We start from the raw sequence: 25,863 nt of genomic DNA, 5'->3' as shown, positions 1-25,863 counted from the left end.
TTAAAAAGAGAGGTAGAGCTGGGTATCATCCACATACTGATGAACACCCAGCCCAAACCCCCTGAAGATATCTCCCAGCGGCTTTGTGTAGATGTTAAAAAGCATGGGGGAGAGGAGGGAACCCTAAGGCACCCCACAAGTGAGAGCCCAGAGGTCTGAACACTCACCCCCCCCCACCTTCTGGACACGGCCCAGGAAGAAGGAGCGGAACCACTGTATAACAGTGCCCCCAGCTCCTCTAGACGGTCCAGAAGGGTGTTATGGTCGATTGTATCAAAGGCCGCTGAGAGATCCAGCAGAACTAGGAAACTGTTTACACCCTTTGTCCCTAGCCTGCCCAAGATCACTGACCAGCTCGACCAAGGCAGTTTCAGTCCCATGATGAGGCCTGAATCCCAACTGGAAGGAATCCTAATGGTCTGCATCCTCCAGGCATGCCTGGACTTGTCCAGCAACCACCTGCTCAATCACCTTGCCCAAGAATGGAAGATTTGAGACTGGGTGATAGTTGGCCATTTTGGACGATTCCAAAGATGTTTTTTAAAAAAAATGGTTTAATAACCGCCTCTTTCAGTGGACCTGGGAAGGCTCCCTCACAGAGGGAAGCATTCACCACCCTACAGAGTCCACCGCCCAGACCTTCCTGGCTTACTTTTATGAGCCAGGATGGGCAAGGATCAAGGAGACAGATGGTTGTCTGCCTGGTCACATCCTCGGAGGTAAAAGATTGGAATTAATCCCACGCAACCTGACTAGACAAGACTCTAGCACTCTCCCGCCCCAGCCCTTCTCCCACGGTGGAGTCTATCTCTTTCTGAATCTGAGCGCCTTAATCTGCAAGAAACTTTGCAAAATCATTGCAGGAGATCTTGGGATCCTTACCAGGCCCCGATGGAAAGGTGGTTCCATTAAACTGTGAACCACCTGAAAGAGTCTCCTGCTGCTGTTTTCTGAAGATGCAATAGAGGTGGTGAAGAAGATCCTCTTCACCATTGCTATTGCCACGTGGTAGCCTTGACGCTGAGCTCTAACCCATGTCTGTTCCAATTAAGAGTGAGTTTTCCGCCACCTGTATTCTAGCCATCTCAGCGATTGTTTCATCGCCCTCTGCTCCGGTGAAAACCACAGGGCAATCGGAGAGGGCGCTTTGGAGCCAGACGGTTGATAGCCCTGGTTAACTCCGCATTCCAGCGGGCCACCAGGGAATCAGCTGAAAGGCCATCAACATGGGATAAAACATCCCCTACCACTCTCTGGAAACCATTTGGATCCATTAAGTGGCGGGGGCGGACCATCTGAATCGGTCCCGCCTCCCTGCAGAGGGGAAGGGTTGCCGAGAAGTCCAGTTGCACCAGGAAGTGATCTGACCATGGCACTTCTTTTCTTTCACTTTTACTTAGTGTCAGATCACCCACATCCGTAGAGGTGAACACCAGGTCTAAGGCATGTCCACGACTATGAGTTGGGCCAAACTTATTCAGGGACAGCTCCATGGAAGCCATGCTTTCCACAAAGTCCCGAGTGGCCCCTTTGTAAGGTTGTGTCAGCATGGATGTTAAAATCATCCGCCACGACCTGAAGCAGCTCAGGTAGGGAAGCCCTGGTGCAGTGGGGAGGTAAGTACACCAAAGGGAATCTTGTACTGCCCCTATTGCCCAACTTCCAGGACATGCACTCAGAAAACTGGGTCTTCCTAATAGGATGCCTGGTGCAAGCTAATGACTTCCTAAAAATCACTGTACCCCCCCCCCGCCCACATGACCTGGGTTGCTGTGCGTAAGAGAAACCTGGTGGACAAGCAGCGGCAAGAACAGGCCCATCTGCTTCATCCAACCAAGTCTCTGTTACACATGCCAGTCTAGGAACAGGAAAAACCATTGCCATTTATCTTTTGAATCCTTTTAAGAACAGCTGCATGAACAAGAGTACCAAAATCGTCCAACTGAAATGCAAAATGTGGAGAAAAGTATTAGGTAGCCCTTCTATCTCTCAGTTTGGATTACTAGATCTTAAAAAGCTGCATTCACACTACTAGATTGTCTTAAATAAACACAGACCTGATTGCCCTGAGTGAAAGCTGTGCATCTTAATGGGAAGCACAATCTCCATTTGTGGAGTGACTTCAATTCTCCAGGAGAACAAATATGCCTGTTGGCATAAAAAGCAAGCAGACAGATGCAAGAGAGGAAATGCTGTAAGGGGGTCCTCTTTTAATTAAAATTATAAATAGAGGGAAATGGAAAAGGGATAACCAGATTTTATAGTGCAAAGCAACTAATATTTCCTAGGGTTTAATATCCCTTATTTCCCATTTGCAACTATAAGAAGGCATTAATTGTGTTTTGGGTTGCCATTGTTGAGTCAGAATCAATAAAACTGCCCTCCAAAGCTAATTTTTACCACTCTGTGTTCAGAAAAGAAGCCGTAACACAATTGTCTTGATTTATTTTGCAATTTCATCAGCATTATTTCCTCTTCAGAGTTTCCCCCGCTGGATTGCACTTCCGACGGCTTCATCCTACCAATTTATACATCTCATTAAATTTAAAGACCAAGCAGACCCCTGATTAAACTGCAATCATGTTTGCAACATCTCTTTAAGCATCTGCATGTTTTCACCCACGGCTGGGTGTCTCATTTGCCACTGGAATGATAAATATGTAGCTTCCCTGGTCTCCCCTCCCCACAATAAGAAATTAAATTTGAAAACTGGACTATCCAGAAATCTGAACTACCAAAAGCCTGCAGTCATAGCATACTGCAGAGTTCACATCAGTACATGAAATTCAGCTCTCACCCCCACCTGGAAACCAAGTCCTATGAAGAACACTCAGAAGAGTTGGGTGCATTAAGCGTGGAGAAGAGAAGGTCCAAGAAAGAGACGATAGCTCTCTCCAAATATCTGAAGGGTTGCTGCATACAAGTTGGAGCACAGCAGTTCCCTTTTGCTCCAGAGGGCAAGTAATGCAAGGGAAGTACAAGGGAGCAGATTTCACCTATACACTTGACAAGACTTCAATAAAGAAAGAACTGCTTGACAATGGAAGGAAAGCTGGATAGCCGTCTTTCAAGGATGCTGTACTAGCCGACCCCAGCATTGCAGATCCTGCACTAGATCAGCAGAAGCCAACATGGCCTCCAGCTGTTATTGGACTCCAGCTCCCATCAGACCCAGTCAGCATGGCCAATGGTCAGGGATGATGGGAGTTGTAGGCCACAATATCTGAAGGGTCACTGGATGCTCTAGACTTTCAAGGTTCTTTCCAGTGCTATGATTCTCCATCCTTGTTGCCTATCTGGGGTCACTGGCTATTCCTTGGTGTCCTTTCTCTATTATCAAGTTTTGGAATTTATTGGATCAGTTGTCTTAAAGTTTGCCTGATTTGCTTCAGTTCACATTCAAATATGAACATGCCTAATTTGCCCCTCTGAGAAATAATATGCAGATCAAAGCACAACCACCCTTCAAAATTCATACAAATTTCCCTACATTTTTGTGTGTCATTGTGGGAGAGGAAAGACTGTGCAATTTTTGTATGCATTGGGTGGCTGCAGAATTGCACTGAATGAATAGAATCTCCTCAGTCCACCAACAGCCATCCTTGCACGGATATTCTCCTTAGGAGCAACCCAGGTAGCTGTTATGAAAGGTCTGTGAGGGCATGGTAATAGACCCTTGGGAGGAGCTCACCTTTAAGTTTTGACAATCACTCCCAATAAATGACCACCAAGCTTTGCAGTTTTATTTTAAAAATCTCAGTTTCTTCCTGTAATTTTTATTTTATAGGTTTTCAAATCAGTATTTGTTTCAAAAGAAAATATAATGTGTTTTTTCATTACTCACCAGTTGACATCCTTCCAAGGAATTGACCAGCTGAGCATTCTGGCAGGAGAGGATGGAACCTGCCAAGTTGAGCATCACACAGACGGCCGACAAGAGCATGAAAAAGGTGATCTGGAGAAAAGAGATGGAGAGTGACCTGTTAATTACCCACAGAAAGACTTGGCAATCCAGAGATCCACAAACTTCCCTTGTTCATCTTCTTCCTCCCCAACAGTGCAAAAGGAGGGGGCCGCAATAACTTATACTCTCCCCCTGTCCTCCGCCTTGTTAGGAGACCCCTATTCCTCTCCCAGAGCTACAATTCTCAGAGTTTCTTGGTAAAAGAAACTGACTGTTAAACACCCCAGGATTATAGCTCTGGGGGTGGGTCATTGGCATCTCCTATAAGAACTGCTACCAACCTTAACGAACTATGGTCCCCAGGATTCTTTGGGGAAGCCATGATTGTTTAAAGTGGTATCATAGCGCTTTGGATGCATGATGTGAATTTGACGACAATGGCCAACCCCCCAGGTTCTCTACAGCACTTGCTTAATATTCTACATTCATTTATTTACTGTAGATGCTGTATATGGGCTCATGTGCTTACTTTCATAACGTGAGAAAGAGAGACATCTACTTGTACAATCACAGACATTTCTTGCAGCGCAATCTCCCTTTCATGCTGACAATGAGTAGATGAAAAATGTACTTCCTTTTGCCCAATGCCTCTGAAAACAGGGAGCAGAGCACTCCATCTGAAGACTTCCCAATCCCCAAGAAATAACTATTTCTAACAAACAGAAATATTGTTGAACTACTCCAAATTTGTCTCCAGGTGACAACTAAACAAATGTTACAAATTTACTGGCAGATCTTATGGAGGCCAGCTACTCTTAGGAAATGAGTTGGTTACAGCAGAAGCACACATTTCCAGGTTCCTGTCATCTAATTTTTGCAGCTGGCGATCCATCACGCAGGTTTTGGGTCCTCACTATTTGCTTGACCTAATTCAGGCACCATTCCTAAATGTCTTAATGTCTTGACCCTTCGTTCTAAGACCATAGCTGCAGAGCCCAAATGTGATTTCAGCACTGGACGTTTTTAGAATCAGGCAGCATAAAAGTTTTAATTAATTAATTAAATGCTATGTTTTCAGCTGTTTCCTCCACCCTACAAACAGTGCAGAGATTCTGTGTCAATCCTCCCGACCTTAAACAAACTATTCTGAAGAGCACAGAGTCCGGACAACATGCTAAACAGACTGACATGTTTCAGTTGCCCTTGCAGATTGAAAATATGAAAATCTCCCCTGTTGTTCAAGAGACCTGTCTTTCTCACTGTCTTTGCTGCTTACTCCTTCTGACTTCCACTGCCAATATCCTTATGTCCCAATGCTTCCTTAGCAGCCTGTTCTGCCGTCAGTCTCATTGGCAACAATTTCCACATGGGCAGGAATCTGCCAAAACTAACCTGAACGACCTATTAACTGAGATTCTGAATTCAAAAGCTGTATGTTGTTTACCAGTCAGAGAAGGCCAGAGGGTTACCGATATGATGGGCTCTCCTTGCACCAGCGTTTCTGCATTGGCAGGGGCATCTGAGGCCAGCCTTGAGGGCAGTTCCTCTTCCCAAGCCAAATTCTCAGCAGCATCCCCCAAAGATGAGGAGTCACGACACTGGGAACCCTTTCTTCTGTGTCTGAGAGGGCAGAAATAGCCAGGGGTTTTTTTTGGGGGGGGGTCCTGCACTGCTGACCTGACTTCCCAATGCTGTGCACCACTGCCTCTACACATTAGTCCAATCATAGAACCATGAAACAGAACTATTCCATTGGCACAGCAGCACCATGAGATGCCTTGCAGGAGGTGAGATGATTTGTCAGCCAAGCCCAGTATTGACCATGTTGGTTGCCATCAGCTCTTTGGGGCCTCTGGCAGAAAGAAGATTGCACCTCTCCTGTTCCCTGATCCTTTAACTGGAGATGCTGGAGAATCACGCTGGCCCCTTCTGCATGCAAGGCAAGTGTCCTGTCCCTGAGCTGTAGCCCCACCTTCTGAATGAGCACCCAGCACAACCCAGGTGCATAGACGGTCCTTCCTCCCCCCACAGTCACTCTGCCATATTCACAGAAAGGAAAGTGGCTAATGGAAGGAAGGGGGCAAAAAGCCCCAGTGCTGTATTACTGTTCATCCACTACTTCAGTATGCAATTACTCTATTGTGTGAGAACAGGGAAGACACATTTTTCAGGTAGGAAGAGATGTTGCCCAAGGGCTGTAATATAGATGTACTTTACAGCACTGGAGAGAAACGCAACCTGACACAGTTTCCAAACATGCTCTCCAGCCTGCGGAAAAAAGGAAGGTACAGCACAAGAATTACAAACACCCAGAGCAACCCTAAGCTCATCCATGCCTGAATGGCAATTTGAGGAAGATGGCAAGATCAAATGCCACTGCCACTCAGTTTCACCTTGTTCTGCTGGAAAGGGTTCTACTACTGTGTTGGTCATGGTGTAATGAAGGGTGAGCTGGAGATGGACTTTTGCAATTCAGCTCCCCCAAACTGCTGGGGGAAATAGAAACACAGAATTGTAGGGTTGGGAGGGACCCAAAGGGTCATCTAGTCCAAGCCCCTACAGTGCAGGAATCATGATTTAAAAATCCATGAAAGATGGCCATTCAAGGTGGCCTAAGTAGGGGCCTACTTAGTATCTATATAATGACTCTATATGCTATTGAGACTCCGACTCTCATCATCCCTGATCATAAAAGTCCAACAACATCTGAGGGTGAGTGGCAGTGGTGCAACCTCACAATAGGAGATACAAAATAGGCAAGATCCAACGCAAGTTAAGGGCCTTTATTGGTTTAGCTCCAGTACATGCCAGAGCTCTCAAGTTTGACAGTGGAAAGGACTCCCTTGGAAGGTGGTGGACTCTCCTTCCTTGGAGGTTTTTAAGCAGAGGTTGGATGGCCATCTGTCAGGGATGTTTTAGTTGAGATTCCTTCGTTGCAGGGGGTTGCTAGCAATTACAAATATGGGAGAGTGCTGTTGCATTCATGTCATGATTGTCTTTTTTTAAAAAAATGATATTTATTAGAAATTTAAGAATTACAGAAAAAAGAAGAAAAGAAAACAACAAAAAAATTGACAAGACATACATTACAATACATAAAAGAAAAAGCATAACAAACAATGCAACAATACAGCAAAAAACCCCAATAACATTAAAACACACATCCAATGTTCCATATCTTTATCTTTCATTTACTTGTTTCATCGACCTCCTCACACCTCCCTTTTTGTATTCTTATTTAATTAATTGTTTCAGCAAATTCTTTCCATCTTTCTCAATTTTTGTTATATAATTTATCTTAACGGTCTAACCTATTAATTAACTCAGCAAATCCTTTCCATCTTTCACTATATTCTGTCATTCAATTTACCTTAATTTATTTTAACCTTATTTTACCATAAAAAACTTAAAACGTAAAACTTAATACTTATTTGTACATGACTCCTTATATCATTTCTACTAAAGCCAAATAGTTTCATTCCAACATTTTTCCTAATACTTGTTAATTTTACACTAATTCTCAAAATAAATTTTTAAAAACTTTCTTCCAATCTTCATCCAACGTCTCTTCTTCCTGGTCTCGGGTTTTGTCAGTCCTTCTTGTCCATTCCATCTAGTCCATCAACCTGGTGATCTTATGTCTGAGGCTCTTAAGTCTTTTCCATGTCCCTTCTGCAGATCTTCTTCTTGTTTATACCTGCACTTTACTTTGTCTTTTGTTGATCTTTTTCTTAATTTCTTTCCTTTCTCATTGGGGGGTAGGTCTCGGGGGGACTCCAATCCAAAAATATCTCCATCTCCCCTCAGCAGATCAGCCCATTCCCCACAGTCCCATTCCCCACAGTCAAAACTGTAATCCAGAAAGTATTTAAGTGCATGTTTCAAAGTCCCTCCAAAATTAAGAGCCCTCACAACTCCAGACCCCCGCCCCGGTCCACTCCAGATTCAAACTTCAAGAACAGCGGCTTATGCTCCTGCAAGGCCTCGAGTCTCTCCATTTGTGTTACTTGAGGTTCAACAGCAACCTCCTCCATTATCTTCTGCACTTGCACTTGCCCTGTCAAAACAGGTTCCTGGGTTGGTTCCTGAATGGTTTCTATATGGGTATTCGCCGTTTGTCCAAAGTTTTTCATAGAATCATAGAGTTGGAATAGACCACAAGGGCCATTGAGTCCAACCCCCTGCCAAGCAGGAAACACCATCAGACCACTCCTGACACATGGTTGTCAAGCCTCTGCTTAAAGACCTCCAAAGTAGGAGACTCCACCACACTCCTTGGCAGCAAATTCCACTGTTGAACAGCTCTTACTGTCAGGAAGTTCTTCCTAATGTTTAGGTGGAATCTTCTTTCTTGTAGTTTGGATCCATTGCTCTGTGTCCGCTTCTCTGGAGCAGCAGAAAACAACCTTTCTCCCTCCTCTATATGACATCCTTTTATATATTTGAACATGGCTATCATATCACCCCTTAACCTCCTCTTCTCCAGGATAAACATGCCCAGCTCCCTTAGCCGTTCCTCATAAGGCATCGTTTCCAGGCCTTTGACCATTTTGGTTGCCCTCCTCTGGACACGTTCCAGTTTGTCAGTGTCCTTCTTGAACTGTGGTGCCCAGAACTGGACACAGTACTCCAGGTGAGGTCTAACCAGAGCAGAATACAGTGACACTATTACTTCCCTTGATCTAGATGCTATACTCCTATTGATGCAGCCCAGAATTGCATTGGCTTTTTTAGCTGCCGCGTCACACTGTTGGCTCATGTCAAGTTTGTGGTCAACCAAGACTCCTAGATCCTTTTGACTGCAAAAGTCATCAAATCCATCTTCTCATGCAGCTGCTCCAGCAAAGCGCTTGTCTTGCAAAAAGCAAGCACCAAAACTTCTTCTAAACACATTTTTATTCAAGGTCAGAGTCTGGTCTCACGATCCTAATCTCCACAGCTGTGAAATCCCCAGATCAACTCCAGCAACAATTTAACAAGCTCCCTCTAGAGGAGACAATTTCTATTTGTATCCATCTTTTGAAAGCAGAAACAACAAAAGAAAATTGCTTTCATTTTTCAAATATTTTGTTTCTTTTGAATGCAAAAGGCAACATTGGAATCAATTTGTTTCTCTTTTTTAACTATCTGTCAAAAGACGTTCCATTCACAGTCAATGAACTTCTCCATAAATTTCTGTCTCTGACACCCCATTCCCAGGTTTGAGACGGTGGGAATTTATCTTTCTTTACTCTCTCTCCTGCAGGCTTGAACAATCAACCCCCCCCCTTTTCTCCTGCTTCCAAGAGCAGTTATTGGTAGTAATAACTGAAGGAGATTTAGACCTTTATATACGATTTTCCAGACTTTAGCTTGTAAAGTTTTTGCTTCAATCTATTTACAAAAACGGGAGGCGGACTTCCTGTTTAGAACCTTCCCACTTCAGTGCCAAATTAAAATGTTTCTTAATCTAATTTTCCGTTCTACTCACGGGTACTTGTTTAGAGTCCAATTGTCCACAGGAAAAAGTCAGCGCTCTCCGGCAACGGCTGTGCGGCTTCACTCCGTAAAAGTAGCGGTTGGTTCAAAACACTGCGCCACTCACCCCACGTTGCTTCGGATCCCCAAAAAAGGGTTTCCCTGCGAGTAGGGGAGGCGCTCCTGGTGTCAGCCGAATCCCACATTCCCAGGCTTCCTCCGCCTGGGATCTTTAAAGGGTCTCCGCCTTCGCCGTGGCGGCAAGACCCGATTTTCACGGAGCGGGTTCCTCTCGGTCAGAGGAACTCCGCCATTGCCGATGGCGCTAACCCGGAAGTCCCCATGTCCTGATTGTCTCAACACTATGAGACCAGGTTGCTGGACTAGATGGGCCACTGGCCTGATCCAGCAGGGAGCCTTTTGTATTCTTCTTCTCTCTGGTGCCTTTCACCTCTAGCCACTCAAGTAGGAGAATAGCCAAATGGCATCCTCAGCTAAACTTTGAGTTGCTCCACTGATTGGAACTCCCTGGCCATAAACCCCTGATTTCATTATGGCTTTCCTTTGAAAGAAGCACCAATGCATCAGCTATCTGCCACTGTTCCATGTTTTACTTGAAACTCTGTTCAGGTGGTCTGCAATCCAGTTAGGCAGCCCTTCACTTGCTGGTTACTAATGCACAGGATACGTGCATCAGTCCAGACGCTGCCACATAAAAGGGAACAGTGATATAATCACATACTCCCATCAAAACCTCCATCAAGGCTGTGCACGCTGCTGTTTAATCAATGCACGTGTGTGCTGATTATGCACAGCATGTATCCTGATGCAATGATGTGACTGCATCAATATCTCCCTTTATACAAGGGTCTGATTAAGTCTGTACACTGCAAACCTGTAAAAACAAGAATGATGCAGGGCTGAAAACTGCAGCAACCTGCCCATGTACCACAATGAATGCCAGAATTTCTCTCTGGTAAATTAGAATACAGGTGGAATGGGACATGGAGCAGAGCAAGCCCAGAGAACAATATTGAAATGGAGCTGGGGACATCCACTCCTCCCTAGTAAATACAAAAGGGTTTCCCCCCCCTATTTAATTCCTACAGTTTCTTTTTTCTCCCAAGTATCTGATCTTTCACTTTTATCACTTGCTTCGCCAGTTGCTAAGTGACCCAGACAACAGCAATGTCAGTCCTGTAACTGCTTAGCATTCCCTGGGCTCACTTCACTCCTCTTATTATTTCTACTGTTGCTCAGGCTTATTATTCTCTGCTGCAGCTCTCCAGATCTGGATGTGGGCTGGGGTATGATTTTTACAAAATTCTCTCTTTGCCTGCAGTCTACATATGCAGTTAACACAACCAGTCTCCCAGGCAGCTCTCTCAGTTCTGCAGCTGTGTGTAATTGGAGTTTTCACCCTGTTTGTGGGGTTGTTGATTTTACCATCCAGGACAAAATGATTCATATTCCCAACACAAAATTAATTCTTGTGTGTCCTGATTACCAGTTAGCTTTCCTTTGCGTTACATATTCCATCATTCTCTAATTGCAGGCACAACTTAGCCATCTTCTGAACTTCCCCAACCAGTCCCCATTATTTCCACTGATGCCACAAAATGGCAGGTGGGTTTTACAGAAATTGTGATATCACTTCCTTGTATCTTTGCATTACCCAGGATTTGTCTGTGGTGATTCCTCTTTGTTTGCTTCTGTTGTCCTATTTGGTTTTGCTTTCTTCCCGTTTTCCACTGTCTCACAAGACCAGGGTTATCTAAAATGACCAAATATCTTAGACATCATGTCTAATAAATATATGGGTTGCTCCACATGCTCTCCAAAGAAAAATAAAGAAAAATAAAAGGACTTGCAATTCTCTGTCCTGCAGCCAAATATAGTATTCACTCATTAAGATCCAACCATTTTATCTTCTGCAAGCCACTATCTTTTCAATCTTCAAATCCATATATTATAAGTTCATTTTCTCCTTCTCGCAAAAAGTCAATAAGAAATTTCCAGTCCTTAATAAATGTCATAAATGACTTTTACGCTAACTTTGCCATCTCAATCAAGTCCTATTGTTTTATCAGCCATTCCTCTATAGTGGGTAGGGCTGAATCTTTCCATCTTTGTGCATATAACAATCTCACCGCTGTGGTTATATATTGGAGTAATGTCCCCAAATACTTTTCCAGTTGTGTATTCATTAACCCTAAAATACAATTAAACTATTCGCTGCAAAACAATTAAACTATTCGCTGCAAAACCAACAGCACAAATACTATACGGCGCACCACTCGTCTCCCTCTCCAATCTAGACCCATACGAAAAGATACAATCAGGTTTCCTTAGATCACTCCTACAAACACCTAAATGCGTCTCAAACGCTGCCCTACGACTGGAAGCGGGCTTATACAGCATCAAAACCAAAGTATGGATAAGAACTTTATGCACTTGGCTAAGACTTAACAACTCGCCGGTTGGACTACTTTCCCTGATGCTTCTTGACAAATTCCAATCTAGTTGGTTGAAGGGCATTCTCAGAAAATTGGTCACATATGGTCTCTCCCCAGAGTATTTATTAAGTTTAGAAAGGGGAAGGGCCAAGAATATAATCAAAGAAAGACTCAGGGACATTGAAGCCCAAAATGACTTTAGTCAACTTCCGATAACTCATAAACTCCTATTCGATTCCCAAAGCCCCCATCTAGCAAACTATCTTAAAGTTCTACATAATGCCAAACACCATTGGGCATTTACCAGGGCCCGCTTTAACGCTCTCCCTTCAGCTCTTCTAGAGGGAAGATACAACAAAATACCGATCGAACAAAGATTATGTCCCTGTAACAGCAACGAAATAGAAACCATCGGGCATGTCATCTTATATTGCCCATTATATCGAGACTCAAGAAAAGAGCTGATCGAGCCGATTCTGAGGAAAATACCTCGTAGTACAGATGACACCTATATCAGACATCTCTTAGCTGACAAAGACCCCGAAATCAACAGGCCTGTGGCGAAGTACTGTTACATTGCAACAAGAATAAGATGAGCAATGATGACAGCAATGGAGTTCAAATTGTAAACATCGAAGGAACGATAATAAACAGTACTGTAATGACATTTGAATTGAATCCTCAAAACCTTAAAAGTCGAAACCTGGTCATAAACATAAGTACCAATTTTGTGATTTGGCCATATCTTCACTGTTATCTGTAGTACAATAGTACTTATATTGCCAATTTTATTTTATTTTATAAATTGCTTGTTGGTCATTGACCGTATTAAAGATATTTGATTTGATTTTGACCCTAAAATACAGAGTTCTGGCTTCAATTGAATATTAACCTTTGAAACTTGCTGTATCAATGTACCGTATTTTTCGCTCTATAGGACGCACCGGACCATAGGAGGGGGAGAACAGGGGAAAAAAATTTTCCCCCCCTCTCTGCTCAGCCCCTTCCATTTCTCCTCCCGCTTCACTGAAGGGGCGCTGCACAGCTCTCCCTCTCTGCGCAGCGCCCCTTCAGCGAAGCGGCAGGAGAAACGGAGCCCCTTCCATTTCTCCTCCTGCTTGGCTGAAGGGGCGCTGCGCAGAGAGGGAAAACTGTGCAGCGCCTCTCCAGCGAAGCGAAGCCTGGAGAGCAAGAGGGATCGGTGTGCACTGACCCCTACCGCTCTCCAGGCTTCAGGCGGCTATCCGCAAGCCTTTGGAGCGCAGCGAGAACTCCCGCTGCTCTCCGAAGGCTTGCGGATAGCTGCCTGAAGCCCCCGGAGCGCAGCGGCAATTCGTGCTGCGCTCCAGGAGCTGCAGGCTTCTCCTTTTTAGCCACTGGGCTGGGGCGGGGGAAGCCCGAGCTTCCCTTGACCCCAGCCCCCAGAACAGGTCGGGGAGCGGCGGTCCCTTCTCCCTCCTGGGGAAAAGCCCGCAAGAGCTTTTCCTGCCTGCCTCCCCCCTGCATTCGCCCATCAGTCTTTTATTTTTAATTATTAAGATTTTCGTTTTCGGATGATTAACCTTAAAACCTACTAGCATGCCAAATTCATTTAATTTATTCATAAGACTCCGCTCCCTGAAAAGGGATTTCCAGAAGTATCATCAGATCATCAGCAAAAGACAGTAATTTAGAGTTTTCCCTTTTGATCTTTATCCCCTTAATTCTCTCATCTTGCCTAATATTTCTAAGCAAGACTTCCAAAACCAAAATGAAAGCAATGGGGACAATGGACACCCTTGCCTTGATCCCTTCTGGGTCGGAGTTTTGTTAAGACACCATGAGAAGAGGATGAGATAACTTGATCCAGCAGAGCTCTTCTGCTCTTATGTCTTTATGGCATTTCCATGCACTCTGGTTTTCGTCATGGTGTTCCATTGCGCCAGTAGCAGTTTAGTCCTGCTGGCAACATGACCCGGAAAGCCATCTGTGGACAAATGCTGGCTCCCTCAGCCTGAAAGCCAGATGAGCGCCACACCCCATAGTCGTCTTTGACTGGACTTAACCACCCAGGGGTCCTTTACCTTTATCTTTTTTATGCCTCTCTCATAACTTGTAAAGGGAAAAGAGCATTTTCCTTACAGGCAAAAACTGCAGCCCACCTTGTTATCAGTACCTTGATTAAAATTCAGTATGGTTGTTGACAGTACAAACAGATTAATATGTTTTGCAAATCAGATTTGGCTCAGAGTCAACAAGTTGGCCAGCACTGTTTTTTGAAGCCCTATAAACTGAACATTCCATCCATCTATCTATATGTCTATCTAGGGCATGTCAGGAACTAATGAAACAAAAGCCAGCGCTGAGTGGAGATTAAACATGGGCAAGCAATAATTCCCGCAGAAAGGAAATCAAAAGTGCGATGGATAGATGTGTTTCTCTAGCTTGTCTAAACATGCTCCCTAATACAACAGATAATTTAAAGGTCGCAGAACAAATAAGAGAATGCTCTGCAGAGACAAGCTTCTCACACCTCTCAAGAAAATAAAAATGGAGTCCTTTGTAAGGGGAGCAAACTGTATTTCATGTGTTTTTCTCAGAGCCAAAGGAAACAAGTCTTTCTACTTCTTGTTTTGCTCTCAGTTGGAAACAGCTTCACGCCTCTGCAGAGCTGAAAGGGTGACTCATCACTCTCTCTTGTGACTCTCTTCTAACCAATTGTGGGGGGGGGGGGGAGATTTGTCTAAAATCTTGCTCCATTGCCTTGTGAATGTCCCTCACCACCTGTCTGTAGTTTAAGCAGCAAGTCTAGTGCCTTTTGAAATTCCTCCTTTGATCCCCCTGTTGTATCATTTAAAAAGACATCTCCTTCTTACTGAAGCTCTGGTTTCAGTTCTCATTTATTTATTTGTTGCATTTTTAACACACATGCCCCCCTCTCCCTCCCTCCCTCCATTCCAGGAGCCAAGGGGTAAACAAACAGGGTCCTTTAGCCCCATGTTCATCCTCACAACAGGTAAGGTAAGTTATCTGAAAGGAAGGGAGGGGAAATTTGGGACAGAATGGTTGAGGAAGCTCTCTTCTTAAAGCAAGAAATAGCAAGAAAGATCTTGAGAAAAGGGGAGACAAAAGTGCTTTAAGGGACAAAAGGGAGGAGTGGCAGGTGCAGAGAACGTAAGGGAGCTAGAGCTCTTGTTCTGGTCTTGCAGAGAAGCCCACAGAACAAGTCAGCACCACGGAAAGCTCCTGGTCTCAGCACCACAGAGAGCTCCTAGTGAGCAACTTGTTTGAGCTTCTGCCCTCTTGGAAGACTTGAAAGGCTAACTAATTTATACAGATCAGCAGGCAAAGATGATAGTGAATAACGTAATATCAGAAAAATTTAAAATTACAAAAGGGACAAGACAGGGTTGTCCCCTGTCACCGTTATTGTTTATTTTGGTGTTACAGACCCTGGCGAGGAACATAAGATCTGATGAAGAAATAAAAGGTATAACAGTTGGGTGCAAAGTATACAAACCGAGAGCATTTGCAGATGACCTTGTAATAACAGTAGAAAACCTGTTGGTGACTGTACCAAGGGTATTAGATAAAATACCTGAGTTTGGACAGGTAGCAGGATTCAAGTTAAATAAAAACAAAATGAAAGTATTGGTGATAAATATGACAGAACAAAATTAAAATGAACTGCAACTAGCAACACAACTGACAATTGGGGGGAAAGTGAAGTACTTGGGGGTTTGGTTGACAGCTAAGAACATAAATATCTTTAAGGATAACTATGTAGCAACCTGGAAAGAAGAAGAAGAAGAAGAAGAAGAAGAAGAAGAAGAAGAAGAAGAAGAGGAGGAGGAGGAGGAGGAATTTATTATTTATACCCTGCCCATCTGCCTGGGTTTCCTATTTATCACTCTGGGGGAAGAATTTCAGTTATGAAAATGAATGTATTGCCAATAATGTTATTTTTATTTCAAACAATACCCATAGTCAGTGGAACTAAACTTTGAGTTTGAAAAATATTTATTGGAAAACAATGTGAAGTTACTTTCCAAAATGTGTAAGTTGTTGTTACAGTGACATACTAAAGATGAAGAAATTAAATCAGTAATGACACAATGGGCACAAGATATTGGGCACAGTATCCAAGTTTCATCTTGGAAAAAGTTATGGAGGGAAGATTTAAAATTTACAGCATGCTGTACATTGAAGGAGAACTATATGAAAATGATGTGTCGTGGTATTTAACACCTATAAAACTAGCAAAGATGTACAGAACTGCTTCCAATGTTTCTTGGAAATGTAAGGAGAAGGAAGGCACGTTCTACCACATGTGGTGGACATGCAAGATAACAAAGGCATTCTGGGAAATGATTTCTAATGAGTTGGGGGGGAAATTGTTTAAAATAACGTTTGTGGGGAAAAATAGAGACTTTTTTATTAGGTCTTTTAGAGATACCAAAGGAGCAGAAACAATTATGTATGCAACGACACCAAGAGATGGAAAGAAGATAAAGTTCCAACCAGAGATGAATAGCTCATGAAGATGATGGATTATGCTGAAATGACGAAATTGACTGGGGAAATCAGAAACCAGGAAGAGAAGACTTTTAAGAAGGAATGGGGAATATTTACAATGTATTTAAGAAAACACTGTAAACAACTGAAAACTTTAGCCGGATTTGAGTAATGCTTGTAATGTACTAAGAACTATGGTAAAAATGTATTATTATTTTTAAAAAGAGAGAAAATAAGTGGAGCAGCTGAAAAAAGATCAATAATGGTAACCATGGAAGGGTGGAGGGGAGTCAAAGAAAGATTAACCCTTTAGCTGCTTTTCGGCTGTCTGCCTGACAAGATCCTGTGATACTGGACTGGTGAAACTTTTCCAACTCTACAATCTTTTTTTTAAAGAAAGGCAAACATAAATGGAATACTAGCTGGAAGGGGGAGAAGATTAAAAAGCAGCATAGGAGGAGCTGATTCATTTCAGTGACAGCCACCTTCCTCCCAATGGGACCACACCCTGTATCTATGGAAAGGGGCAGGCTGGTGGCATGGATGAAACAAGACGCAAGGGGTTCATTCCATGCCCACCCTTCCTTCCTTGACTTGATCATCCCTGGCAATCAGCAACTAATTCTCCAAGCTGAAACTGCTCTTTAATCCAAGATACTGGCAGAGATGGTCTTTTCTGTCTTCTATGGTGACTCAAAGTATATTTAGACACACATCTATAATTAACCAGGATAAAATGGGTTTGCCTTCTCCATGGGGTTGTCATGAGGCTCCATGAATGAGGCAAGCTTTTAGAGATTCTATTACTTATGTGGGCCAATGAACTTCATATTTTTTTCTCCTGTGCTTTCAAAGTAGCCTTAAATATAACCTTAATGATGCTGAAAAGCAGAGGGAGCAACAAGCTGCATGGCAAGATTGCTGGACTAAGCTAGGTTTTAAAACAGGGCCTGGAAACATGCTGCTATGAAAACTACACACTTGTGAGGGTAATCATTTTCCCCTTTCCCAGAAACACCAAGAGGAACATGAAAGTCAAGTTGTAAGCAGAGAAACCGTACAGCAACTTGAAAGAGGTAGAATAGGGAAATGTTGACGATTACAGATTGCGGTGGTGGAGGTGTGACTTCTAAATCCACTCTACAATACTTCATTTGTGATATAAAAGAGAAGAAATTGGTAACAAATGTTGCTGTCCTGTCATTTCCCTGGTTCCAAAACAGCAGTTAGCAATCGCAACAGACTGGGGGAAGTTTATAATGAATATTGAGCATTCAGCAGCCTATTCTGTGCCTAGAAATCCCTTGTTTGCTCTCCTGGGATATATGAAATCAGAAACACAGGTCACAGAATTTTAGTTTGAAGTTTTATCATAGCTGCAAGAATGCTATTGGTGACAAGCTGATGCGCAGGTCATCCTACAGGCTGTGCTAGCTGGGGCTGATGGGAGTTGTAGTTCAAAGCGTCTGGAGGGCACCACCTTGGGGAAATCTGGTTTAAGGCTTTCAAGTTATATTACATTTTTCTTCAATGGTGCAGAATTTACTCCTTCTAGTGCAGGATACTCAGAGCCCTAATTAAGAATTGGCTCATGTGGGGCAGACGCTCTTCTATTTTTCATAAAACAAAAGTTAAGACAAGTGGTAGCCTTGTTTGTCCATCCCATAATCACGATGAGCCTGCTTTAAACAGAATAAATGGCCATGTTTTGACACATGGGTAAAAATTATTCCTCTTGCCCTTTCAAGAGTTGTTGTCGGCTGCTCTATTTGTGGGTCTTTAATTGCAACAACAACAACTACAACAACAACAGCAAAAAATTATTATTATTAACTTTGATGGCAGAAAGTGAGGAGGAATTAAAAAAAGAGGGTGAAAGAGAAGAGTGCAAAATATGGTCTGAAGCTCAACATAAAACAAAATGAAGATCATGGCCACTGGTCCCATCACCTCCTGGCAAATAGAAGGGGAAGAAATGGAGGCAGTGAGAGATTTTACTTTCTTGGGCTCCATGATCACTGCAGATGGTGACAGCAGTCATGAAATTAAAAGACGCCTGCTCCTTGGGAGAAAAGCAAAGACAAACCTAGACAGCATCTTAAAAAGCAGAGACATCACCTTGCCACACAAGGTCTGTACCAACAGTGGTACCTCAGGTTAAGAACTTAATTCTCTCTATGTCCTTTTAAATTTGTGGGAGGAGGCATGGGGAGAGCGAGGGGTTACTGATTTGTTTTGTTCTTGTTCTTATTATGTATTTTGTGTTTTTTATATTGTATTTTTATGTTGTGAACTGCCCTGAGATCTACAGATTTAATAAATGATAAAAATAAATATGATAGCCATGTTCAAATATATAAAAGGATGTCACATAGAGGAGGGAGAAAGGTTGTTTTCTGCTGCTCCAGAGAAGCGGACACGGAGCAATGGATCCAAACTACAAGAAAGAAGATTCCACCTAAACATTAGGAAGAACTTCCTGACAGTAAGAGCTGTTCGACAGTGGAATTTGCTGCCAAGGAGTGTGGTGGAGTCTCCTACTTTGGAGGTCTTTAAGCAGAGGCTTGACAACCATATGTCAGGAGTGCTCTGATGGTGTTTCCTGCTTGGCAGGGGGTTGGACTCGATGGCTCTTGTGGTCTCTTCCAACTCTATGATTCTATGATCTTCTATGATCTAAATTCCTGAACATTGGCTATACCAGCCTATGTAAATAAGGCTTCAGCTGCATCCAAAAAATCTTGAAAAAAAGAAAGCTCACAGACTCCAATCACTTCTTAAGCTGAATTTCTAAAGGACAGATACCCAAGGACTGCAGAAGCAGACTGGCTCTCCTGGACTCTTCCGATAGCAGCAAAATTCAGACAGAGGCCAGCTGAAAAGGTCAACATCACAGTCATTTCTCTATCTGCTCCTCTCCACTAAATAGGATTCCCAATTAGTAAAGCAACACTAACCTCCTTGCCTCTCCCAAGACAGATGATCGCTCTGAAATCCTCCAACCTTTGTCACACAGAGAGAGAAAAAGCTGCCTCTAAGGCAAAGGCTGGCACATTTTCCACAATGATGCCAGCTAGGGGAGGTGTAGGCACATTTTCATAGTAAAAGAATCTGTGTCATGCACAAACAACACACACCTGCTTGCTTGTCTCCCAGCAGGACCTGAAAGAGTCCCTACAAATCCCATTCCCAGGAAATCTAATTAGTCTGAATTGCATTTGGTAAGCAGGCCGGGAGCCTAGTCACCTATAAACAGAAAAGTTTTTAATGGTATTTTTTACTATAGCGAGTAGATAGGTAGATAGATTAGGGATACCAGATGTCCCCGGATTAGCAAATCTGTCCCCGGACAAATTCCATCCCTGGAATGTCCCCAGATTTGCAAATCTGACCCCGGGAAACGTGGCAGCAGTAGCCTCAGCAGCCCAGAGCCAGCTCGGTAGCGCAGTTGGCTCTGGCTAGCTTCAGGAGCTGCTTGCTGCCGCCGCCACCGCCACCGCCAAGGGAGAACCAGGGACATCCGGAGGTACAGATCTCCTGCCCCCTTGCCCCTTTGTTTTGACAGATCCGGGGAGGCTCAGGAGTTGTGGGCGGGTGGCCGTTGCCTAGGAGGGGCGCAAGGCACGCAGTTTCTCTGCCAGGCAAGGTGCAAATCCCTTCTTTCGTACCCTGTGAAACATAAATGTGCAGAGTTTTAATAAAACTGGGGAACAGCCGGCCGCCCATGACTCCCAAGCCTCCCCCGATCAGTCAAAACAAAGGGGGAAGGGGGCAGGAGATCAGGGGAGGCTCTGGAGACAGGGTGGGCGGTGCGCTGTTGCTCCGTTTTTAAAAAACTCATAGCATTTATGTTTCACAGAGTGCGAAAGAAGGGCTTTGCACCATTATGCAATATGCATGTGTGCTTGGGCCCAGGGTCTTTTGCCTCACCATCCTCACTACTGACTCCCTGTTGCTACTCACCTCCCCCCCCCCCAAAAAAAAGTGTCCCTGGATTCATCTGGTAACCATAAAATAGATGCTAGATAGATAGATAGATAGATAGAAAGATAGATAGATAGATAGATAGATGTAAAGATATATACACACACATAAGGATCAGAGAGCGGTGGTAAATATAATCAGATTAAAGGTTGCCAAAGGGTAAGAAAATCTAGATAGATGGTGATGCTCACACATCGAAATAGCTAAGCAGCCCAAAATTCTACATTATTTTGACACATTCTGGGCTCTTCCAGACCTACTATTTGTAGTGCTATTGTTAATAATAATATAATAAAAATTTATTATTTATACCCCGCCCATCTGGCTGGTTTCCCCAGCCACTCTGGGCGGCTCCCAATCAGTGTTAAAAACAGTACAGCGTTACATATTAAAAACTTCCCTGAACAGGGCTGCCTTAAGATGTATTCTGAATGTCAGGTAATTATTTATCTTTTTGACATCTGATGGGAGGGCGTTCCACAGGGCGGGCGCCACTACTGAGAAGGCCCTCTGTCTGGTTCCCTGTAGCCTCACTTCTGGCAATGAGGGAACCGCCAGAAGGCCCTCGGCGCTGGATCTCAGTGTCTGGGCTGTCATTTGTTGCTGTGTTTTGGGGGAACAAAATCGTAGTGGACTATCCACACCAGCAGGTAGACATTACTGTTTCTTTTGGAGCAGTGGGGGGTGGGGTGGGCTGTGCCTTTTCCGAACCATTCTGATAATAGTTCAGACTCAGAAACGTCCTACCCCTTCTGTTGCCTTGCTCTTCCAACCAGCAAAATTATGAGCAGGGCTGGCTTGAGGTGTTTCGGTGCTTAAGGCAACCCTCTGCCCACCCTCCAGAGGTGTGCTCCATTGCTGCAAAGGCAGCTGCAGCGGAGGAGGACGAGGAGCCCAGATCTGCTGCCTGAGGGGACCACCTCATCCCGCCTCATGGCCGACCCGCCCCTGGCTATCAGCATGCGCATGGAGTATGGAGAGCCCTTCCGGGACCTTCTCTCTCGCTCGCTAATATTTAGCACCTGGTATTGCTGGGATTCTGCTCATGACAAAGATTAGATGGAGAAGCTTCTTGAGCCCAGTTTCAGCCTGAGCTATTGCTAGCATCCTCTAACAGAGACTAGAGGGTGGGGCAAGGCAGGTGGACGGAGGCCTTGCCTGACGAAGCCTCTCCCCTCGAGGGCTGCCCATGGAGGAGGGAGCAAGCTTCTTTTCTCCTGCTCTGGAGGGGAGGACGCAAACCAAGGGCTTCATGTTGCAAGAAATGAGATTCCGACTAAACACCAGGAAGAACTTTCTGACAGCAAGAGCTGTTCAGCAGTGGAATAGATTTCCACAGGAGGTGGTGGACTCTCCTTCCTTGGAGGTTTTTAAACAGAGGTTGGACGGCCATCTGTCATGGATGCTTTAGCTGAGATCCTGCACTGAAGGGGGTTGGACTAGATGACCCTTGGGATCCCTTCCAACTCTATGATTCTATGATCTCAGATCTCAGTGGTGTCTCAAATTATTATTATTATTATTGTTATTATTATTATTATTACTATTATTATTATTACTATCATTATTATTATTAAATTTATCTACTGCCCTATACTCAGAGGCCTCAGGGTGGTTCACAGAAAAGAACAATATAAAAACCAATATATATATAATCAAAATAAAAACAACCCAATAACACCCCCCAAATAAGAGCCATATTTTAAAAGGGCATAGCATGTCAATCAGATCAACCAAAGGCCCGGTTAAAAAGGAACATTTTTGCCTGGCGCCTAAAGGTATATAATGAAGGCACCAGGCGAACTTCCCTGGGGAGAGCTTTCCCCAGACAGGAGCTACTTCAGAGAAGGCCCATTCCTTACCCACCTTGGAAGAATGGCAGACTAATAGACTACATGGAGATGGCGGAAATGACTGGCAGAATCCGAGATCAGGGAGAAGAGTTGGTGGAAGAAGACTGGAGGAAATTTAAAATGTATTTGCAGAAATATTGTAAAATTTTTGAATGTTGAGGACATTGAAATGAATTGCAGGGGTTTTAGCAACAAGGAAAATGCAAGATTGGATTAATAAATAGATAGACTAACAGGATATGAATTTGCTGAATTAACGTTTAAAAGGGATACAAAAATGGGAGACGCGAGGGAGTCAGGAAAATAAGTTAATCAAAGAGGAGAAATTAAGAAAGAAGGAATTTTTGTCTTTTTATATGTGTTTCTTTTCTTTTCAGAGACAGCCCTACATGTAACACATTGCAGTAATCTAACCCTGAAGTTACCAGAGCATAGACAACAGTAGTTAGGCTCTCCCTCTCCAGATAAGGCACAGCTGGGCCACCAGCCAAAGCCGAAGAAAGGCACTTGGTGCCACTGAGACCAACTGAGCCCCAAGCAACAGCAAAGGATCCAGGAGGACCCCCAAAGCTACGAACCTACTCCTTCAGAGGAGGGTCATCAGCGTACTGCTGACAACGTACTCCGATCCTGCGGATAACCCCACTCAGTGGTTTCATGTAGATGTGTTAAACAATGTGGGGGATAGGATTGAGCCCTGAGGAACCCCACACTGAAGGCTCCATGGGGCTGAAAAACATTCCCCAAGTAACACCCTCTAGGAACAACCATCCAAGTAGGACTGGAACCACCACAAAGTGGTGCCACTCATCCTTAGTTAGGAGTATCGCTCCAGAAGGATGCCATGGTTGCTGTTATCAAAAGCCGCTGAGAGGTCAAGAACAATGAACAGGGACATGTTTCCCTTGTCTCTCTCTTGACAGAGGTCATCATACAGGGAACCCAAAGAAGTTTCTGTGCCAAAACCAGGCCTAAACCCCGACTGAAATGGATTCAGAAAATCAGTTTCTTCCAAAAGTGTGTGGATCTGGTTTGTGACCATTCGCTCCAGAACTTTGCCCAGGAAAGGGAGATTAGCAACTGGCCAATAGTTAGTTTTTCTGAATCCAGGGAAGGTTTCTTAAGGAGTGGTTTTAGCACTGCCTCCTTCAAACAGGTGGGGACCACCCCGTCTTGTAAAGAGGCATTGATCACCACCCTGACCCAGCCAGCTGTTCCCTCCCTGCTGGTTTTTATCAGCCAGAAGGGGAAAGGGTCTACAGCACAAGTGGTCACCCTGACTAATCTCAGCACCTTGTCCACATCCTTGAGCCTTACCAACTGAAACTCATCCAACACAACTGGACTAGACTGTGCTCTGGACACCCCATGAGATGCATCTGCTATAACAGCAGAGTCAAGGTCTTGGTGGATGCAAGCAATTTTATCCTCAAAATGCTTTGCAAACAAGTCACAGCGAGCTACCATTGGTTCTATCACCTCCTATGGGCCAGCCGGTAAAAAGCCCCATACAACCCGGAAAAGATCTGCCGGACGATGATGAGGAAGCAATGGAGGCAGCAAAGTACGCATTCTCTGCTGCCTTCACTGGCACTAGGTAGGCTCGATAATGAGCCTTTACCAGTGTTCGGTTGCATTCATTCAGATCTTTCTTCCACTTGCGTTCAAGCCATCTCCCAGCTTGTTTCCTCGCCATAAGCTCTGGAGTATACTAGGGGGGACAACTGGTCTCCACAAAGTGGGAGAGGGCGCTCAGGGGCGATTGTGTCAATAGCCCGAGCCATTCAGGTGTTCCAGAGGTTGGCCAGGGCTTCCACAGGAGCACCAGTCATATCAGCTGGAAAAACCCCAGAACCGTTTGGGATCCCGCTGGATCCATCAGCCTCTGAGGGTGGATCTTCCTAATAGATCCCCCGCCTCTGTGGAGGGGAAAAGGTGCTGACAGCCTAAATCTCATTAGGAAGTGATCTGACCAGGACAAGGGACTGATGTCAATGTCCCCCACTTTTAAATCAACCTCTTCCTTGAGAAAACAAGGTCCAAAGAGTGGCCTGCCATGTGCTTTGGGCCGGTGACATGTTAAGACAGCCCCGTTGTTGTCATGGCGGCCATGAAGTTCTGAGCTGCCCCAGAGCCAGCTGCCTCAGCATGGATGTTGAAGTCTCCCAGAACCAGCAGTCTGGGAGTCCTCAATATCGCCTCCAAGTCCAGCTCTGTCAGCTCAGGCAGGGAGACTGTTGGAAATGGAAAAAAGCCCCCCCATCCAAACAATGACTACCATCAGTGCAGGTAAGAAAAAAATTAAATTTTATTTTTTACCATCTACAATAATGTCTTATTTATTTTACAGTACAGTATATTGATTATTGCTTTCATTTTATGGATCAATGGTCTCATGAGATAATAAAATTCATGTTAAATTGCTGTTTTAGGGGTTGTTTATAAAAGTCTGGAACAGATTAATCCGTTTTGCATTACTTTCTATGGGAAAGCGCACCTTGGTTTTGGAACTCTTTAGTTTTGGAACAGACTTCTGGAACAGATTAAAAACCAAGGTACCACTGTAGTAGAAAACTGAATAATGCCTACTTTTTTAAGGGTGTGTGTGGAAGTTTCACATTAGGAGTCTTTTCACACAAGCATTTCTTACATTAGTTATCAGCAAATCTGGAGACCTCCAGTTGTTTCAGACTACAACACAATTGTTCTAGCTGGGGCTAAAAGGAGCCGTTGTCCAAAAGATCTGGAAGGCTCCAGGGAGGCAAAGACTGTCTTGCATTCATCATTTTAATTAGTTTTTCCAGGGGGTTGTAATGTGGACTGTTTACTGTTGCAGCCTTTCCAAGCCTGGTTGTTCAGTCCAGATGTTTTGGACTACAACTCCCATCATCCCTATTAGCCATGCAGGTTGGGACTCACAGTAATGGAGATGGGGAGCATTCACACAAGCACCTCCCACTAAGTGGTTGAGGGGTCATAAGTTCAGTGATGGAACATGTCCTTTGCATGCTCAAGGTCCCATGTTCAAACTTTAGCATCTCCAGTCCTGTCCCCCCATGAGCATGGAGCAAGAGGTGGGAAGATCTCTCCCTGCTAGCCAAGTATATATGCATTAGATTTATACACCACCCTTCATCATAATATCTCAGGGTGCACTTTTGGAAGCGGAACTTCACCCCTTGGCACAGAACATTTCTGTAGCTGCACATGATCTCTCAAAGGCTGCACAGAGAATACCCAAAGCTGGCTGCCCTTGCAGAGGTTCATTTTGCTCTGCAAAACCTTTCTTGAAAATTTGCTACAGCAGCAAAGTCCTTACCCTCTTTCTGTCTGCATGTTCTGCTTGTTACCCCCTGACTAAAATTGGCCTCTATTATCCCTCTCCCAGCCCTTAAATAAGTCATCTGCCCCTTTCTTTGATTTGAAAAACTATAACAGAAAAAGAAACGATAAAAACACTGATAACGCACTGTAATGGACTCAGCTGACACTATGAATCCTGCAGCCATTCTATTCCCCAACTTCAACTCCCAAAACTTCATTTAATTTCCATTCACAACCTACCCAACTTTGTGTTCTGAATGAATAAACAAATAAATGGCCTCTTCTTCTTGCTCACTGGACTGCCTCAAACTTTGCTTTCTTGTTACATCACACCAAATTTATTAGTCAACATCACTGTTATTGTTGTCACTGCCATCACTATTACTACACA

At 44.1% G+C, this 25,863-nt stretch overlaps 1 protein-coding gene across 2 annotated transcripts in view; it reads right to left on the bottom strand.

Annotated features, from left to right (window-relative positions):
* The window catches only part of ENTREP2 (endosomal transmembrane epsin interactor 2), a 190,090-nt gene that overhangs the window by 51,924 nt on the left and 112,303 nt on the right, over nucleotides 1–25,863 (bottom strand). For both annotated transcript variants that reach the window (XM_082198057.1, XM_082198056.1), the window contains exon 3: nucleotides 3,845–3,955. In XM_082198057.1, coding sequence (XP_082054183.1) covers nucleotides 3,845–3,955 — 111 coding nt within the window. The remainder of the gene's footprint in view (nucleotides 1–3,844; nucleotides 3,956–25,863) is intronic.

Source organism: Podarcis vaucheri (assembly GCF_965113315.1).
Source record: "Podarcis vaucheri genome assembly, chromosome: 14".
In the NCBI taxonomy this organism is placed as follows: Eukaryota; Metazoa; Chordata; class Lepidosauria; order Squamata; family Lacertidae; genus Podarcis; species Podarcis vaucheri.
Note: the sequence above shows the minus strand (reverse complement) of the source record. Positions and strands in the feature narration are given on the sequence as shown.